This window comes from Rhinolophus sinicus, linkage group LG04 (genome assembly GCF_036562045.2).
Source record: "Rhinolophus sinicus isolate RSC01 linkage group LG04, ASM3656204v1, whole genome shotgun sequence".
NCBI lineage: Eukaryota > Metazoa > Chordata > Mammalia > Chiroptera > Rhinolophidae > Rhinolophus > Rhinolophus sinicus.
In genome coordinates this window covers 136763359-136784063 of record NC_133754.1, presented here as the reverse complement: position 1 = coordinate 136784063, position 20705 = coordinate 136763359, and the positions used below count along the sequence as shown (strand labels likewise).

At 37.8% G+C, this 20705-nt stretch overlaps 1 protein-coding gene across 1 annotated transcript in view; it reads right to left on the bottom strand.

Moving 5' to 3' along the window:
* ERMP1 (endoplasmic reticulum metallopeptidase 1) overlaps positions 1-20705 on the bottom strand; it is a 43919-nt gene that overhangs the window by 3593 nt on the left and 19621 nt on the right. The window contains exons 7-14 of the mRNA XM_019727154.2: positions 20451-20663; positions 19389-19609; positions 15678-15852; positions 15124-15314; positions 11871-12023; positions 9085-9287; positions 8469-8584; positions 40-203 (exon numbers count right to left, since the gene is read on the bottom strand). Coding sequence (XP_019582713.2) covers positions 40-203; positions 8469-8584; positions 9085-9287; positions 11871-12023; positions 15124-15314; positions 15678-15852; positions 19389-19609; positions 20451-20663 — 1436 coding nt within the window. The remainder of the gene's footprint in view (positions 1-39; positions 204-8468; positions 8585-9084; positions 9288-11870; positions 12024-15123; positions 15315-15677; positions 15853-19388; positions 19610-20450; positions 20664-20705) is intronic.

Here is a 20705-nt window from a genome sequence, read left to right as displayed (position 1 = left end):
AACCTGATCAACGATACAGCAATGCTGGGAAATTCCCACCTGGACTTCTATCCAGAACTGCCAGGCAGAGGCGTAGAGTCCATGGGAGTAAAATACAAAGTAGTCTCCTCCTTTACTTGTGACTGGGGTGCCATTGCCAAGAGACCACTGAGAAAGTGTTGACCCTTTGTGGGTTCGAACATAGAATGACATATGGCTTGGTCCTGTAACATAAGAGGAAAGACAGTGGAAACAATTTTTTAAAAACCATCAATAAGAAAAGCAATTAACCCACAACCCAACCAGACTATGAAGTTCATGCCTTTTATCACTTTAGACGCTCACCGCAAACCTAACGGGAGTTGGCCAGTTTGGACTTTCAGTGGGTTGTAAACAAGTAAGTACTGAGGTGCAGCTGAAAGGCGCAGAGTCTACAATGAGAAAACCTGGGCTTACGCCTTGGCCCTGTCATTTAAACACAGAAGAACCTGGCACTCATGAGAGCCTTTCTTCAGAAATCTAGAGAATAAGCGTCATTTAACCGAGAGAGAACTGCAGAAACTACAGCAAAAGAAGATAGTGGGGATTTTAAAATATCCAAATACGAATACTACTAAGACACATATTGAGGTGAGGGTGTAAGACTAATGTACAAATGTTGCATGTAATTAACAGAGAGGGAAAGAGGAAAGTATTAGCAAACTGTTGTATAGGCTAACAGTTAAAGAATGCCGTTAAAACCTGTCACACAGATAGTAAAAGGTTAAAAACAGGTGATCCAAGCAAAAGTAGAAACAAGTACCAGAAAATACTTTTTAATTAAAGAGCAAAGAAGACACTTCACAGAAAAAGGAGTAGAACAAATAAAATACAATTATAAAACACCGTGACAAAGTTCAGACCAAATGCATCACTCATAAAAATAAATGTGAATAGGGCAGGCAGTTGGCTTAGGTGGTTAGAGCGCATTGCTCATAACACCAAGACCGCTGGTTTGATTCCCACATGAGCCAGTGAGCTGCGCCCTGCACAACTAGACTGAAAACAACAACTTGACTTGGAGCTGATGGGTCCTGGAAAAAAACACTGTTCCCTAATGTTCCCCAATAAAAATTAAATAAATAAATAAATGCTAAAATTCCTTTATAATACCAAAAAGCAAGTACCTAAATGTAAACAAATAAATTGAAAAAATAAATGTGAACAGACCTAACTCAGCAACTGAAAGAAAAAAAGTCTCAAGTCTTCAACTTGACTCACAAAGCCAGACCTAATGATATACTATATTCAAGAAACACATTTGAACAGATTTAGAAAGGGTAAAAATAAAGGTATGAACAAAGGTATTTCAGGCAAATAGACACAATTTAAAAAAAACCTTTGATATCAGAAAAAAATAGAACTCAAGAAAAACAGACTTTAAAAGAAGACACTTTAATACTAAAAGCTCTAATTCACAATAATAATTAGAATTCTGTGCACCAAATAACATAGCAACTACTTATGAAGCAAAACTACAGGAGATTCAAGAAGCACACACACAAATAAAAAACTAAAATTCCACTCTCAGTACAAGACACATAAATTGAACAAAAAACAATGAAGAAAAGGATATAAAAATGATCAGTGAAGTAGACCCCTATCAAACTTTACATGCTGGTAAGACAGGATATATCTTCTCAAGTGGGCATGAAACATTCATAAAAATAAAATACTGGGTCACATAGGAAACATAAGAAAGTCCTATAAAATTGAAATATTACAAATAACACTGATCATAATTCAATAAAACTTGAAATTACCAACAACAAAACAGCCTTCTACCTGGGCATAAAAGGCCTTCTGTTTATGACTCATGGATGAATGACGAAATAAAAACAAAAATTACAGAAATTTTTTTAAACAAATACTACATATCAAACTATTGGATACATGTAAAGCAGTGATAAGAGGAAAATCTATAGCAATAAACATTTTGTTTCAGTAAAAAAAATACAATAACAAAATGAACAACAAAGTAAACAAAAAGAAAGCACAAGTTAGGAAATACAGATAGAAGCTAAATCAATGAAACAATAGAACAAAACAGACCTACCTTAAACAATCGAATCTTTTTTTTTTTTTTTAAATGAACAAGACCCCACTAGCTAACTTGGTTAAGAAAAAGGCAGGGAGGGAAGGGGAGTGGAGCAAACACAAGTATGCAAAAAGAAATAAAAATAAACAAGAAATTTGTAAATCACACGTAGCTACTTTGCAGACCTCTATACTCATAAATTTGAAAACCCAGATGAAATGGATGCTTTTCTAGGAAAATACAGGTGACCAAAACTGAAAACAGCTATAAGACTTAAGCAGAGCAATTTCCCTAGAAAAAGTTAAACTACCCAACAAATAAAGCACCAGTCCCAGGTGGCTTCAGAGAGGAATTCAAGTCAACTTTTCAACCAAATAGTTCCAGTGCTCCATAAACTGTTCCAAAGCATTGAAAATTAAGGAAAATTTACCCATTTTCATGATGTATATAACATTTATGATGTTTTTATATTTATAATGTATAACAAATCTGATAGAGTACCCAAAAAAATAAACAAGAAAAACACACATGTTTCAATATTATTCACTGAGTACTGATACAAAACTTCTAAATAAAATATTAGCAAACATCCAACATCACATTAATAATAAGCCATGACATGATGGAATATACCATATTAAAATATCCAAGGAAGAAAAATCCTCTGATTATAGAAAACTAAAAAGAGCCTTTCACAAAATTAAAAACCAATCCTTTTTTTTCATTCCTTATTTTAAAAAAAAATCATGAAATCACAAGTGATGAATGCTTGCTTAACATGACAAAAAATATTATACCTTAGTCCTGAAGCTAGTATCTTACATAATGGGAAAACACTAGAGACCTTTGTACTGATACCAAGAATGAGGCAAGAATGCTATTATCTGAACTGTTCTACACAAGGCTAGAAACATGAGCCATTTAGACAAATCAGTTAGAGGCATAAGAATTGGTAAAGAAGAAATGAAAACTTTGCAGATGATAAGTAGTTAACAAGCTATACCTGAGGTCTGTTTTGGTATGGCTTTCAGGCTAAGAATAGCTTTTATGTTTTGAAAGTGTAGTGTGGTTTAAAAAATCGACAACAAAGACATACTCGTATAGCAAAGCCCAAAATATTTACTATCTGGCTCTTTAAAGTTTGGCAATTCCTGGTATACCTGGAGAACCCTGGAGTATCATGATTAATTCAAAAAATAAAAGATTGAGGTAGCAAGATTTAAATTGACATACAGAAGTCAATTGCCTTCATAAAAACAAAATAAAACCAGTTAGAAGACATACTGGTAGAGAAAACCCCAATTATAATAGCAACAAAACCTAGATGAGGAAAATTTTATAACACTACTGACAGACACAAAAATAGATTTGAACGCATGAAAGACATTCCCATGTCATGAATAGAATAGGCTGACTCAACATTATAATGTCAAGTTCTCCCTAATTTATAAATTTATTATTATAGTCCTCAAAATAGCAATAAGCTTAATATTAGAGTTAATACTAAAGTTCATATGGGAAAACAAATACACAAAAATATCAAGATAAATACTGAAAAAAGCTACAAAGGATCGTAATACTCCCAACCATTAAACTAGAAAGCTTCTATAATTGAAAGTGAGGTAACTGGTGCACAAACACACCTACACACACACACACACTTAAAAAATTTTTTTCCTGATTTCTTGACATTTGTAATCACAAACCAGGGGTGGTAGATGTGCAACTTGCCTGGCAGGAACCTGAATTTTACTGGAATTCTCCAAATTTTGCATAAAGGATAGAGAAAGATCTATGCTTCCTTTTTACAGGCTGGTGATTAAATAAAATTAGAAAACTTACTGGCATGAAGAGGAAAACCAGGTGCAAAATAAATTTGTTTCTTATTAAATTTAAAAAGCCTAGAGAACAAAAGTATTCAGCTTCAAAAGTGTCAGCTAAGGCATTTAATTCCCATAATTCTTCATTCTATTGGTTAACTACCAAAAAGAATCTTGATGTCTACCTCACGCTATACATAGAAGTTAATTCAAGGGGCGGCCAGATGGCTCAGTTGGTTAGAGCGCGAGCTCTCAACAACAAGGTTGCAGGTTCAATTTCCCCATGGGATGGTGGACTGCAACCCCTGCAACTAAAATTGAAAACGGTGACTGGACTCACAGCTGAGCTGCGTCCTCCACAACTAGATTGACTTGGAGCTGATGGGCCCTGGAAGAACACACTGTTTCCCAATATTCCCCAATTAAAAAGAAAAAAGAAATACAGCAGGTCCTCAAATAACATATTGTTCAGTGTTTCATTATAACACTGATGAGAAAATAAAAAATGGATTCCTGGCTGGGGGCCATTGTCTGTATGGAGTTTGCATGTTCTCCCCATGTCTGTGTCGGATTTTTCTGGGTCCTCTGGTGTCCTCCTACATCCGAAAGACGTGCATATTAGCTTAACTAACTGGTTTGTCTAAATTGTCCCAGTCTGAGTGAGTATTGGGTGTGTATGTGAGTGCGCCCTGTGATGGAAAGGCATCCTGTCCAGGGTGGGTTCCTGGGAGCCTGGCTGCCAGGAGAGACTCTGGCCACCCATGACCCTGAACTGGAATAAGCCATTTGGAAAATAATTATCTTACTTGTTTTTATCAATCTTTCTTAAGTGTGTGTATAGCTCATATGTATTTCAATATTTGATATCCTAAGTGTTTTGGGTCTTTATTTAGACGTTTGGTGATGTTTTTGTGACCAGAAACATGCCACAAGAACTTAACTCATTACCCTATTGTAAAACTGGTTTTGTTACACGTCTTTTTGTTTAAAATCACAGTTTCCAAGAACCTATCGACAATGTTAGTGAGGATTTAGAGCAGAAATCAATGAAATTAAAACAGCAAATCAACAGAGAAAAATCAATGAAATAGAAAACTGGTTCTTTGAAAAAAATCAAAAAAATTGATAAGCCTCTACCCAGGCAAACTAAGGGAAAAAGGAGAGAGAGAGAAAAAAAACCATAAATTACTAATCTCAGAAATGGAAGAGAAGACATTACTACAGATCCCATGGACAGTAAAAGGATCATAAAGAATATTATGAACAACTCTGTGCTCACAAATTGAATAACCCAGATGAAAAGGACCAATTCCTTCAAAGGCATAATCTACCAAAAGCTACCCAAGAAGAAATACACAATCTGAATAGTCCTATATTTATTAAAGAAATTGAATCAATAATTAATGACCTTCCAAAACAAAAAACCAGGCCCAGCTGGATTCACTAGTGAATTCTACCAAATATTTAAGGAAAAATTATACCAGTTCTCTGCAACCTCTTAAGATAGAAGCAGAGAGAAAACACTTCCTAGCTAATTCTATGAGGCCAGTGTCACCCTAATACCAAGACCATACAAAGACATTATAAGAAAAGTTACAGACTAGTATCTCTCATGAACATAGATGTAAAAATTCTCAACATAATATGAGCAAATCAAATCCAGCAATATATTTTGTAAAAAAAAGAATCATATACTATGACTAAGCGGGCTTTATTACAATTATGCTAGATTAGTAAGTAGTTCAATATTTGAAAATCAATTAATATAATCTATCACATCACCAGGCCAAATAGAAATCATTTGATGATATTAATAGAAAAGCATTTGACAAAACCCAACATCCATTTGCAATAAACACGCTCAGCAAACTTAAAATAGAGGGGAACTTCCTCACCCTGATAAAGAACATCTACGGAAAATCTACAGTAACATCACATGCAGTTGGTAAGAAACTAGAAGCTTTCCCACTAAAATGAGGAACAAAGCAAGGACATCCACTCTTACCACTCCTTTTCGAAATCATACTAGGAAGTCCTAGCTAATGCAGTAAGAGAAAAGGAAATAAAAGGTATAATGATTGGGAAGAAAGAAATAAAACTTTCTTTGTTTGCAGATGATATGATCATGTACTCGTATGTAGGAAATTCAAAAGAATCAACAACAAAAACTAATATACAATATAGCAAGGCTACAGGATACAAGACTAATATGCAAAAGTCAACTGCTTTCCTATATACCATCAATGAACAGTACTAGTTACATTAGCACACACACCACCCAATGAAATACTTAGGTATAAATCTAAGAAGAGATGCACAAATCTATTATTAGGAAAACTACAAACTCTAATGAAAGAAATTGCACAAGATATAGGTATTCCATGTCATTTAGGAGTCAATATTGTTAAGGTATGATTTGCCCTCAACTTGCTCTATAGATTCAGTGCAATTCCAATCAAAATGCCAGAAAGTTATTTTGTGGATATCAACTAACTGACATGTGGAAAGACAAAAGACAAGCAATATACTGAAGAATAAGGTTGGAGGAATACAACTACCCAACTTCAAGACTCACTGTATAGCTGTAGTGGTCAAAGCAATACAGTAATGGCAAAAGAACAGAGCACTAGCTAGATAAGCAGAACAGAACAGAGAGCCCAGAAATAGACCCACACAAATATAATCAACTGATGTTTGACAAAGAAATAGGCAAGTCAGTGGAAACAGGATGGTCTTCAACAAATGGTACTGGAACAAGTGGAAATCCACCTGCTAAAGAAATGAATCTAGACACAGACCTTACATCTTTCATAAAAATTAACTTAAAATGTAGACCTAAATATAAAACACAAAATTAAAAAACTTCTAGGAGATAACATTGGAGAAAAGCTAGAGCCCTTGGGTGTGGCAATGATTTTTAGATCCAATACCAAAAGCAAGATCCATGAAAGAACATTTAATTAAGCTGGACTTCATTAAATTTAAAAATTTATGCTATGTAAAAAAAAAAAAAAAAACCACTATCAAAAAAATGAAAGGACAAGCCAGACTGGAAGAAAATATTTGCAAAGCACTTACCTAACAAAGGCTTTATATCCATACCTACATAGAACTCATAAATCTCAACAATAAGCAAACAACCCAATTAATAGACAATAGATCTAAATAGACACCTCACCAGAGAAGTACACAAATGTCAAATAAGCATAATGAAAAGATGCTAAACACGTATCATTAGGGAACTGCAAATTAAAAAACTGAGACACCACTGCGTATCTACCAGAAAGGCTAAAACCCAAAACACTACAGCACCAAAAGCTGATGAGGATTCAGAGCAACAGGAACTCGCATTCACTGCTGAGGAAAGCAAAACAATGCAGCCACTTTGGAAGAGTTTGGCAGTTTCTTACAAAGGTAAATATAAGCTTACCATACAAGCCAGCAGTTGTGCTCCTTGGTATTTATCCAAATGAGCTGAAAACTTATGTCCACACAAAAACCTACACACAGATGTTTATAGCTGCTTTATTCATAATTGCCCAAAACTGGAGGCAACCGAGTTTTTCAGTAGGTGAATGGATAAACTGTCGTGCATTCATAGTGTTATTCAGCAATAAAAAGAAATGAGCTATCAAGCCACTAAAAGACATGAAGGCACCTTACATGCATGTTGCTAAATAAAAGAAGCCAATCTAAGAAGGCTACAATCAGTTTGATCCCAGCTATACGGTATTCTGAAAAAGGCAAAACACAGAGACATTAAAAAGATCAGTGGTTGCCAGGGGAGTGAAGAGAAGAGAAGGATGAGAATAAATGGAACGCAGTGGTTTTCAGGGCACTGAGTCTATTCTGCATGACACTGTATGATACATTTGTCAAGCCTCCCAGTATTACACAACACAAAGACTGAACTGAACCTCAGTCTAAACTAAGGACATTAGCTATTAGGTTGGTGCAAAAGTAATTGCAGTTTTTGCAATTATTTTTAACCTTTTAAACCACAGTTACTTTTGCACCAACCTAATAATATTAATGTATCAATACTGGCTAATCATTATAAGAAATGTACCATACTAATGCAAGATGTTAACAGAGGAAGCTGGAGGATGGGGCCACATGGAAACTCTGTACTTTTGTTCAATTTTTGTGAAAATCTAAAACTGCTCTAAAATACAAAGGCTGGGGCGGCCAGATGGCTCAGTTGGTTAGAGCGCGAGCTCTCAACAATAAGGTTGCCGGTTCAATTCCCGCATGGGATGGTGGGCTGCAACCCTTGCAACTAAAGGTTGAAAACGGCAATGGGACTTGGAGCTGAGCTGCACCCTCCACAACTAGATTGAAGGACAACCACTTGGAACTGATGGGCCCTGGAGAAACACACTGTCCCCCAATATTCCCCAATAAAATAAATAAAATAAAATAAAAATAAAATACAAAGGCTGTTAAATTGTCTTTAAAAAATCATAACCAGCTTCAATTGCTTTTAGAAACACTAAGTTGCTGGCCACTATTACAAATTTGAGGAAAAAAACATACATTCTTATTAAAATTTGAAGAACTGAAGGCAGGAAGAAAAAACTCATGTGACTTACCTGTTGCTTCAAAGGTCAGCTTTATAGAATCCCAGGGTGTCTGTTCTTTGGAGACAAGTCTGAAATGAACAGGATCTCTTGGGGAAACCTCTGGGGCAGGAAGATACCAGTTTTTCCTATTTGGAAAGGAATTCAATATTTCAATGATATTTAGGATGCTTTATTAGTTGATAGCTACTCATGGAAGTGTTCAGAATATATGAAACACATTTTGGGGTATGAAACTAAACTCTGATGGGCATAATAAACAACACCAAATCCTCTGAAGCCCAGGTTACTGCATAATCAAACCTCAAAGTCAAGAATAAAGGGTCCTAGGTGACCTTGATTCCGCTACTCATCCTATTTCTTCTCATCTAATCCTTCACTGCCAAACCATAAAAACTTCCCAGATCAGTGAAGGGGGCCACCCTTTCCAGCGACTCAGATTTCAACAGGAAATACTTCTTGAATTTGAAAACAGCAAAGAAACCGAACTTTTGTAGTGATAGAAAAAAACCAGTGTAAATAGCACTTGCCTTTGGTGTGAACCAGTTTAAATAAGGAAGTCCTGATACAGTGACAGGACTGGAGAACAAACTAACCTCCAGCGACAGCAGAACAGTAGTGAACCAACCTGATCAGAAAGTGCACTGGAAGGTACCATGGGAAACCACACAGGGGTGCACTCTCCTCACAGTGAGCCCGGATGGTGTCGTTGATCTCCGGGACGTGAGGGGTTACGTGAGACATTCCGGTGTAATCAAACCCATTGATCCATATTCCAGAGTCCCGCTTAACTACCTTTCCATCCAAGTCATGAAATGTTCTAGTCATATGCTGGAAAGAACAAGGCTAATGAGAAAACTACTGTTTGAACTCCGTCAGCTACATCCCCACCCCAGATTAATAAAAATGGGTAAGTCTGACGATACCCTGAAGTGATGTGGCTGTGGAGCAACAGTGAGGCAGGAGTGTACGCTGGCACGACCACGCTAGGAATCTGTTTAGCGTTACCTAATAGAGTTAAGATGCACATACCCTTCAAGCCAGCAATTCCACTCCTGAATATATACCTTAGAGAAACTCTTGTGAGGTACATGAGTGTTGATTCAACATTGTCCATATTAGCAAAAAACTGGACACCCAAATGTTCATTAACAGTAGAATGGGCAAACAAACTGGGGCATCATCCTACAACAGAAGTCCATTCAGCAACAAAAACTAATGCACTGCAGTGACACAAATCAACATGGAAGATTCTCACAGACTTTTGGGCAAAAGAATATTTATGGTATGGCTTTACCTGTAAGAAGTTCAAAAACAGGCTAAACTATATGTTGTTTAGGGATATATACATATGTGGTAAAATAAGGTAATGATTAACTCCCAACTTCAAGGCAGTGGGTGAGCACTTTGGAGGCCAGGGAGATGGAAGAGGGGAAAGAGCTGGGATCAGGAAAGGACACTTGGGTTTTTCTTAGGTACTGCTAATGTTCTTTCTTTTAAACTTGCTGTTGGATATACAGATGATGGCTTTATTATTTCTTATGAATATATTTATATATTTAAATTTCATATAAAATTTTTGAAAACCTAATTTCAGATTTAAAACACATGAACACTAGAATTCCTTTTAAGTAAGGACTTAAAACACATACATCCTAAGATAAATATACGTACACACCCATGTTCCTTTCATTGTGTTATATGAAGCTAATTCTCGTGCAGAGAAAAACAGGAATCACAGCTCACCACTAGATGACAGACGTGTGCCTAACAGAATTCTATGAAAGGGCACCATGTTCCATCTGGAAAAGTTTTATTAACAGCAGAAAGCAACCTAAAGAATATCAAACAGGAAAAGAAAAAGGACTACATAGGGCAGGGGGTCAGCAAATTACAGCCCCCAGGCCAAATGGCTCACTATCATTTTTATAAATAAAGTTTTATGGAACACAGCCACACTCATTTGTTTAGGTCTTGCCTTATGGCTGCTTTTACTCTGTAAAAACAGATGTGACAGAGACCGTATGGCTGGCAGATCTTAAAATATTTATTATCTGGCCCTTTACAGAAAGAATTCACCAACTTCTGGCACCAAGGAAGACATGAACTCCAAAATCAAATCAGCACAGGAGTTTTTAAAAATAAAAGTCTAGCTCTTCCTAAATACCTCTGATGTAATTATAAAAATTAGCAAGACACTATGTTGTACACCTGAAACTTACAGAATACTGTACATCAACTGCAATTTAAAATAAAGTTTTAAGGGGCGGCTGGATGGCTCAGTTGGTTAGAGCATGAACTCTGAACGTCAGGGTTGCCGGTTCGATTCCCACATGGGCCAGTGAGCTGCGCCCTCCACAACTAGATTGAAGGACAACAAGCTGCTGCTGAGCTGCCAGGGGGGCGGCCAGATGGCTCAGTTGGTTAGAGTGCGATTTGGAGCTGAGCTGTGCCCTCACGACTAGATTGAAGGACAACGACTTGGAGCTGATGGGTCCTGGAGAAACACACTGTTTCCCAATATTCCCCAATAAAAGTGGGGGAAAAAATTTATTTTAAAAAATAAAGTTTTAGAAAAGTAGTAAGTCACTGAAAAACATACTAAATTTCCTAAAAAACTAGCTTTTCTTCACTAAAGGTTTCACAAATAGTAAGATTTGTCACATAAAATGTGTCACTGTGTCCTTCAGGACAATAAACAAAGAGAAGCTGGCCCTTTTTCAAAATCTCCTCTCTGATATTTAAGTTCAGATATGATTACTTATTCAAACCTTTGAATAATTATCTAGGTTATGACTCTTGGCTTTTCTGTCTGGTCACTCCACAACCTCTGACAGAGAAGATGACTGGCAATGAGGCAACTCAGTCCTTTTCCCTGCTTTATGGTACAAGCTCTAAAAAGTGTGCAGAAAAACTTGAAACCTAGCAAAGTTCTAAAACTCATTTTATTACTTTCTATTTTATTTTCATTGTCACATATTACTTTGAGTGTTACCTAAGATCAGTTTTACTAGCATTTTAAAACATCTATTTTATTTTGCCAGTTGACAGGAGTTCGGATTTTTACTCATCCTGCAGACATTTTTATAATATCTACTTCTAAAAACTCATTGTTCCAAGATATAGATTTATTCTTGTTTTTCCAAGTAGCTGCATTTTTACAATTTGAACAGTAATAAAAACAACAAGCAGATATTTCCGATTTGGTCTCTTGGGAGAAAAGTGTGTTTAGCTGATAAGAGTGCCTCTTGCTGGTCAGTTTTTTCCTCACTGCCTTACACAAAATAGTTGAGTAAAAATAAATAGGTCAACAGTAGAAAAGTCAGTTGGTTTTCCTGTTGACTAGTGAAGCTCAAAAACACAAAAGGCTTTCCTCTCCAGAATCTCAAATAACTCACGCAAAATTGCTCTTACCTGAAGAAACACTCTCTTTGGCTTCGGACTGGCAGGATTGGAGCTGTACGGGAAAAAAGTTCCACTGCAAACAAGGAGGAATGTAACTGTACATACCAAAGTTAAAGCCAGCATGGTTTTTTTTGTGCTTTTGGCAAGGTAGATGAAGTTAATCTAAAACACAAAACACAAAAATAGAGAAGTTACCATTGGTGCTTTTAACTATTTTATAACAGGTGTTACCCAACAGATAATGAAGACAATTTATCAGCATGTGCCAACATACTCCACCAGTAAAAAAGCACTATTTATATGGGGTTTCCCCGTATCACAAGACAGAGCCCGGTAAGTGAGAGATGCCACGTCTGCCATGCTGGTGGCTTTCTGACAGGCAGCCAGGCGTCGAGAGGAAAAGGGAAAGTGAGATGGTGTCTGCTCGGTTGGCGCAGAAACTAGAGGATGTAGACCCACCACCAGTCAAACCATGACCTTATTTTACTTCCTACTCTATCAATGCCCTGTCAATGGTGCATAACAGACTATTTAACCAAAACATCATGACATCAGGCTTTTATTAAAGAAACAGGTAAGCTTTTAAGCGGAAGAAGGCCTGGTTCAGTAAAATTCAAATTTTCACTCAATGCTTCTGTAATGTGCCAGGTGCTGGATTCACCTGAACTAGCATTTAGATGTACCTTTGCCTGTGGACCTGCATATGAGGAAAAACTGCAAAACAAAGTAATACTGTCCCTTTCAATGCCAAGTTAACCGAAGTCAATACAATCAAACCAACAAATCTGAACTTGGGCAGACAAAGCAAGTGACTCAGTCTCAAGGAGGGCAAGCATCCAGAAAATCCTCAATATGCTTACGTTAGCCTTTTACTTGTGATGAAATCATTGAATTAAAAGCTGTTAGGGAACATACATGACTCCGATCCCTTAGGGGTTCTGAAGGAGTCACTTGGAGAAACAATGATATAGTCCCAGCTCCCCCTTTTGCCTGCTCCCCTTTTGCCTCCTCCCCCTTATCACACACCCTCTAGGGTCAGTAAGTAAAAAAGAACATGAATATGAAAATGTTTATTGTAATGAAAATAAAGAATTAAGCCAGTAGTCATAACTTACCATCGACTCTATTATATAAATTAAAGAATTTTAGATCCACAGTGTAACAGTATCCCATCCAGTGTAACTGCCAGCAAAACAGTCCTGGTCTGATGTGAAAGATGTGAGGTTTTTATAGTAGGAGCACAGAGATAAGACAAAGTCCCCACGGACCCAAGACCATGAGTTAGCAAAACAGAATTTGCTACTTTCATTTAATCAACACAACCAGGAGAGCCCCAGCATGAGATAACCCAGGAAACCTGTTAACTGATCACTTGACAGGAATCTAATTGCTGTCTAGCAAATATATTTTAAAAATCCCCTAGGACTGCAAGAAAAGCTCTCTGAACTGCGCAGTGGTCCAGTTCCCCATCACCCAAGGAGTATGGGCTCAGGGTGAACAAGCCACACTCTCCTTAACACCGCGACACACAAGGAAACAAGGAGAAGGAAAACCCACAGCATCAAAGAGCAGCAGAGCTGTTTCCCAGAATGAAAACTAAATGAGGTTTTTAAGTATTCCAAGAGGCACTCTCCAAAAGCTCTCCTAATGAATTTAGGAAATAATTTAGGGGGTAATATCCTTTCATCCTCTTTTTAATGTTTTCCAAGATGTCCATGCTTTGGGGTCATTTTCAACTTCCACAGTGAGGTTTTCAGAGTTCATTTTTTAATTCTTCCATATGGAACAGCATGAAATGCCCCACATTTTGATCTCATCTTTTATGAGCTTCAATAACTTTCAGTCACTGACTGATTTAAATACACTGGGGGTGTCGAGTGCATAAGTTAGCTGACTCCAGATGAGGGCCTGATCTACACATGACGAAACTCCACCATCTCTAATCCTCACAACAGCAAACCTATCCTAACAGGTACAGGGGATTTAAAGGCTTAGTATTAAAACCAAAGTAAGTGAATCCTAAAAGCCACAAAAAAACATTTTAGAACTCTCCATTCATCCCTGCAAATACCAATAAGGACTTAATCATTATGTTAAAGGTAAACTGGCTGGAATGTTCAGGTATCTTTTAGGACTAGTCCAGCTGACCTCAAACAATAGTGTGTGTAAGAATCACTCTCTAGGGCTATATAAGCAGGTGCACATATATAGTTATTTATTGGCTAATGCTGACCATGCATGTGGTATTCTTAACTTGCTGTCTCTAGATCCAAATCTCCACACAAGATGCCCTTTACTGGATCAATATGGAAAAGCTCACTATCTCCCTAGAGGAAACGACAAAGTCGTAACTGCTTTTTCTATACCTACAGGTACGCGCCTAAACTCAAACCTCCGCGTGTACCTGTAGGTATTCAGGAAGTACTTCTTACTCTTAGGAAGTCCAGTGAAAGAGCCACACTACAGACACCAGCCTCCCCTAGGGAGCCAGAGCCCTGAGTCCTGAGGAGTGCGGACACACTGCCAAGGGCAGACCTCTGCCTGGAGCTTCCTCAAACAAAGGGGTTCTGGTTGTCAACCCTGCAGCATGTCTTTCCCTCCCTCTCGAGAGTCCCAGGGAAGAGAGGCAGGGGTTGCAAAGGTGGGACTCTCCCTCTGAGGGCAGAACACTGATAAAAAAACAATGACAACCCTGTGATCCTCTTTCATTATTTGCTAAATAAAAGCATTTTGGGTGTTATTAAGTGTATATCACTCAAAGAGAGACAATTAATGGACTTTGCTGCGCTAGCAGCAAGGTAATAAAGTGATAATGGAAAAAGCCTCATCGGAATTAGTCTTCCTTCACCAGCTCTAACAGCTGTAATAGAACTACTATGTAGGTATTAACATTGGCCTCTAATTAGTAGGTTCAAAACACACTATTACGATTCATTCTAAAAATTCACCACCAAGCCTTCTCTACCAATTCTCACTTGGTATGCATTCTACAAATTCATATTCAAGTAATTTGAAAAGTTATTTATAATCATCAGAGGATTGGGGAGGATGAGGAGGCAAAAATAACAACAAATACCCCATTCTACATTTTCTTACCATACCAAACCCACAATATGCACTGTCATGCACCATTTATTTTGCTTAAGAATGTCTCAATAATAAATGATAAGGAACACTATGTCACAGAATAGTATGGCTACATTCATCACATATTTATATAAAAAACTCAAGAAAGAAGAAAATTAAACATTTTTTTCCTTACAAAATAGGAGGAGAGAATCATCGTACAACCAGCCAAAATGGAAGCCAGCACAACATCAGGTGGAATTTCCGAACCACTCCTCCCAAGGATGGGGGTAAACATCTCAAATACAGCCCAGATGAGGTACAATGCATAAAGATAAGGAATAAACATCCCCAGAAGGTAAAAGGCAATAAATTTTCCGTGGGCACCTAGAGAAAAAGAGAAAGAAAACACACATCTCTGAAATTCTACAGTGAGATTTTTATGGTACTGGTGTACCGTGGCACCTAACAGAAATTAGGTTAAAGGTAACTGTTGCCCTTTTGGTACATGTTATCTAGTAAGATAAAACACTTTCACTCAGAGAAGCTAAAGTACAAATAAGAATTAAACAAAATCCATAAGGACTATATTAGTGTGTGCTCATAAATGTGAGAATGGAATAGGGTATAAAGTATGAGATAAAAATCAGTGTGGTCTGAAAATTTAAAAAACCACAATAGTTCCTGGAAGCTTTATCATACGTATATTAAGGTATTTTCCCATTTGTATCAAAACCAAAAATACCCTACCATGCTGCTTCAAGTCCTTGTACACACAAAGCTTTGTGAGCAACGGAAATGCCACCCAGACAGTACTAAGAAATGCCGAGCAAAATCCTCCGTAAGTGAGAGCTATAAGGGAACCACAATGCACAAACAGCGAGATGTCAAAAAAGATTTCTCCCAGATACTGGTCACTGGCATTCTGAAAGAAAGGAAAACACACAAGTAGTCTCATTTACGGCCCATTCATAAATATTCGATTGTAATCTTAAGTTCCACTGCTCAGAAGAGCGACGTTTTTTTTTAAGCAGGGTCTATCCTTTAAAGTTAACACTGACAAAGGTGCCTCCTATCATGAAGCAATAAATTCAAATTGCTGCACAGGAAAGCGGAATTTAACAAGAGGGGGTGAAAATATCATTACTTGTATATAATCTGTGCTTTTCTTCCACGGGGCTTTAAGTAACCTTTGGAAATGTTCCAAAATAGAAGCAGTCTCCTAAAAACATTCACCTCTGTAAGCTACTCTTTTTATGCAACTTCCAAAGAATTCCAGGCACACTAGAGAAAGGACCTGGGAGTAACAGTACAATTGACTTTCCATATCTGCGGAATGGAAAATCGTTCTTTTTTAATGTTACACTGTTGATGACGTATACTACGTATAGTTAAGCTTACAAAGGTTGCCTTTGTACTGCAAGTGCAGACTTTTTTTTCTTGTCATTATTCCCTAAAGAATACAGTATAACCACTATTTACATACTATTTATATTGTATTAGGTCTAAGTAATCTAGAGATGATTTAAGTTTACGGGAGGATGGAAGTGGGTCATATGCAAATATTATGCCATCATATATAAGGGACTTATGGTAAGCACCAGAGGACGTGGGTCTCTGAGGGGATCCAGAAACCAATGTCCCAGGATACTGAGGGACGACTGTATAGGCTGCTGCAGCGCCACCAACAGTACACCTGGAAAACTGCAGGACCTTTAGAGCCTAAGGCCATCTGGGGGTTTTGGCTTGATTCCTGAGTCTTTCCTGTCTCCAACAGGTCTTGTAGTGAAGCTTTTTGCCTGTCCTGGATTCCTGCTACTTCCACACTATAAAATTTAATCAATATTTTTGGGCTTTGAAGTCTGAGCATTCCTGTGCAGCACCTTGAGTTCTTTAGAAGAAAGCTGCCATTCGAACTTACTACATTTTAACATCTGTACTAGTGGTTCTAGTAATGTAAACATGAGAGTTATCATTTCAGTGCTGAAATACCAACATGGAACAGATATCCTTACGTTGTCCTCTTTTCTGCCTTCTTACTTCTGTGTACAGTCCCACGCAAGTTTGTTTTAAAGGACCCTCTTACTTCCAGAGCTCACGCGTTCAAATCACATTTTCAAAACAAATCAAAGTTTATTTGACACACTCCCTTGGCTATTGTTGTTATATACTTAGATGTTCAACATAGTGTTGATCAAGAGGCACAGTCTTTAAAAAAGAGGAAAATAATCCTTGGGATTCAATTTAAATATCACTCAGATATTTAAAAACAAAAGATTTCAGTAATGAAGACTGTAATAACTGAAAATGTTTTACATTAAGTTCCCAGATTATACCCAAAGATCAAACATCCCTCAAATCTAGTTCCCTTCTCCGCATCTCTGTTGATCCCTCCCTGCTCTGCCTGTTCCAATCCATTCTATACACTGTTATCAGAGTTTTTGTACTAAATCACAAATTGTCTCACTATCCTGCTTAGGAAATTTTAACGGTGGCCCCAATGATTTTTAGGGTGCAACTTCACCATGGCCTGCTTTTCCAGTTTCTGTGCTATCACCTTGTCTTCACCACACTGAACTATTTATGGACTATGACCCCAACACATCTTGTATATTACCACCTTTGACTGCCCATCAACCTGTTCTCTATCTGGCACACTTCCACTCATGCTTCAAAAACCCAGTTCAAATGTCACCACCTCCTGCATGAAGCCTTCTTGACTTCTATAAACAAAATTCATCTCTCCTGGCCCTGTATTCCTATCCCTCTATGTGTCACTCTATTTCACTTCCTCCCAATGGACTGTAATCACTGTGGTTTTCCCATCTTCCCAAAGGAAACTGTGAGCTCCTCAAAGAAAGAAACCACATCCTTATGCATCTCTGTGTCACCAGGCCTTAGTATGGTGCTCAAAGAATATTTGTGAAATGAAAATGAAACACATTACTCCTTCCATTGAGCTTTCAGCCTGAAGTTTTATGATTGGACAACTGAAGTTGGTCAAAGTCAATGGAATTTTACTAAGCATTCCTGTGGCCACCCCCTCCCCTATCCCCTCCCACCTACGTGCTGTATCAACAATAGCCACACTCTGGTTCCATACCATTGCACTAAGAATAAGCATGTGAAATTGATCCCCATGGTGTAATTCTTTTGGAAACTGAAGCCACTAAGATACAAGTATTAGCTTAACCATACATGGATGGCTAACCTCAAAGAACCTTTCTTAAATGAGGGCTGCTAACAAGAACAGCTCCTCAGACCATATCCCAACATTAACAATAAGTGGAAGGATGCTGGATTTCAGGCTTCCATGTGTCCCTTCCAATCCCTCCAAGGACAAACTGAAACAAAACAGGTGCACATTGCCTTTCTCAAAATAATGGAGCTAAAAAATATTTTTCCCTTTAACTCACTTAGAAACTATCAAAAACCATGGCTCACTCTCTCACTCTAATTTATTTTTAGTCCTATTATTTCAACCCTAATTCCTAATTTTATCTTTATCAAATAACTATAGAGTTGAAACCATAACAATATGACGTTATCTAAATCAGCATAAATCATTTTGGGGCCCTATCTCCCCATATGCATGCTGTCCAAATTTACATCAGCATAGGTTAAAAAAAAGGTGAAGGGAACTGAAGAGAAAACTTTAAGTGTAGCTTTAAGTGTAACAGTCTTTCAGACAGCAAATACTTGCTGTGTGTCAGACACAGGGATAATGAACAAAACAATCCCTGCCCTCATGGAGTTTACAGTCCAGGGGAGGACAGAGTTATTCAGACCTAAATAACTGGGGTAGCCCAGGGAGGGCTGGTAGATTCAAGAGCATGGTTACAAAAACTTAGGCCGATTCGGCATATGCCAGAAGGCTGTGCTAACAAGCCTTGCTGTCTCCATCACCCCAAATACCGTTTACAGCTTTATAACGTCATCGGAAATCTTCCAGAAAGCCCTCAGAATAAGAAGCCTTTCAGAAATTGACCACAGTTCTGGGAGCCTGTTTCCTATAACCACGCCAAACAGTTTTTGATAGATCAGGCCAATACAGGCATGTACCACATAATGACATTTTAGTCAAGGACAGACCACATATATGACAGTGGTCCCATAACATTATAATGAAGCTGGAAAATTCCTGTTGCCTAGTGACACTGTAGCCATCACAAAGTCACAATGCATGACTCGTGCTTGTGGTGATGCTGGTGTAAACAAATGCCCTGCATGGCCAGTCTACAAAAGTGCAGCACGTGCAGTTACAGGGGAAAGGTCTCCCCGCTGGGTTTGTATCAGTGCCCTCTATGACATTTGCACAATGACAACGTTGCCTACTGACACATTTCTCAGAACGGATCACCACTGCTAAGTGGAGCGTGACTGTACGATGAATCCCACTTGAGTTTGTCTTTAATCCTTGAAGGCAGCAAAGAGAAATCAATAAATATGCCAAACACTTACCACATAATAAAATCTTTTCGCGAGGGTATGTATGAATATTATTTTGGCTACCGCTGCAGTTCCATATAGACAAACGGAGACATAGAAGTGGTTATACCATGAGAGCGACTGTCCAATCAGAGAGATGAACACTGCTATAATGAGAACGGTCACCAAGCTAGTGAACCAGCTTATCAGCGTGATGCCCACTCCACAGAAGAAGTCCTTCGTGTAGTTATCCGCTAGTGAAGAGAAAACACAATGTGGAGACCACCATCTTTATCAAATAATTTCATAACCAGTAAGGAGAGTTAAAGGGACGAATGTTAAAACAGAAAATTCACCACAGTTAAAACGTATCAAAATGTCCTAGGGGTAAGGTTTGTTAAATACTAGAGCAGGGAAGGTATCAATGAATAATATTCAAGTTAACATTTGCTGAGAGTCTATAACTCAAAGAGACAAGTCTCCCAGGCATAGTTCAGGCATATTCCTGACTAGGAAAGTGGGTAATCTTAATCTTCCTCACCTTTGGGATGCTTCGTGTATTGAAATATCAGCAAGAATGGAAGGCAAAGTTCCACATAAAATCTTGCTAAAAGAAGCTAACACGGGAAAAGAGGTGACAGGAAAATAACTGAATAAAGGATTATTTAAATTGCTACTAAATATTTTATCTGGTATAGCATGCACCAATTCAGGCTATAAACCATTTCAAGTAGAAGACCAATTTAACCAGAAGCAATTCATTCATACTTCAAAACCGTGTGCTATTGGGCTGCAGTGTGGACAAGATGTTTTAATGGGGCTTTTCACTAAAAGTTAATCTGTACAAACCATTTTTCAATAGCTCCTATGGGGTACTTCTAAGGAGTGCACTAAGTACACAAAAATTGCCTGCTTCACGAAAACCAAAAGCATAATGAGCATATTAATCTGATACTTTTAGAAATTACTCATATATCACATATTATTTTTATTCAGACTTTCAACTTCTTGGAAAGATATAAGCAAGCTAACTAAAAATCTTCAGGCAAATCCTTTATTCATGCCAGTATTGCCGTTTTAGGGGAAAATACTTACTCTTACGTTTGGGCTGCAACAATTTTTTGCCCAGGTACAGAACCACCACCATTACCACCACGCAGTTGATTATGGAGCCAACACGAGATGGGTAGGCAACAACAAACAGGCCGAGTACATCAAAGAAGACCATGTTCCCATGTCGATACTCAGAAGAAGAAACCAACGTATCAGATGTGGCTAGATACTTAAGAACTGCTAAAATGTTGTCACCTAGCAGTAAAGAAAAGAAGGATAAAGTTGAATGAACCATCC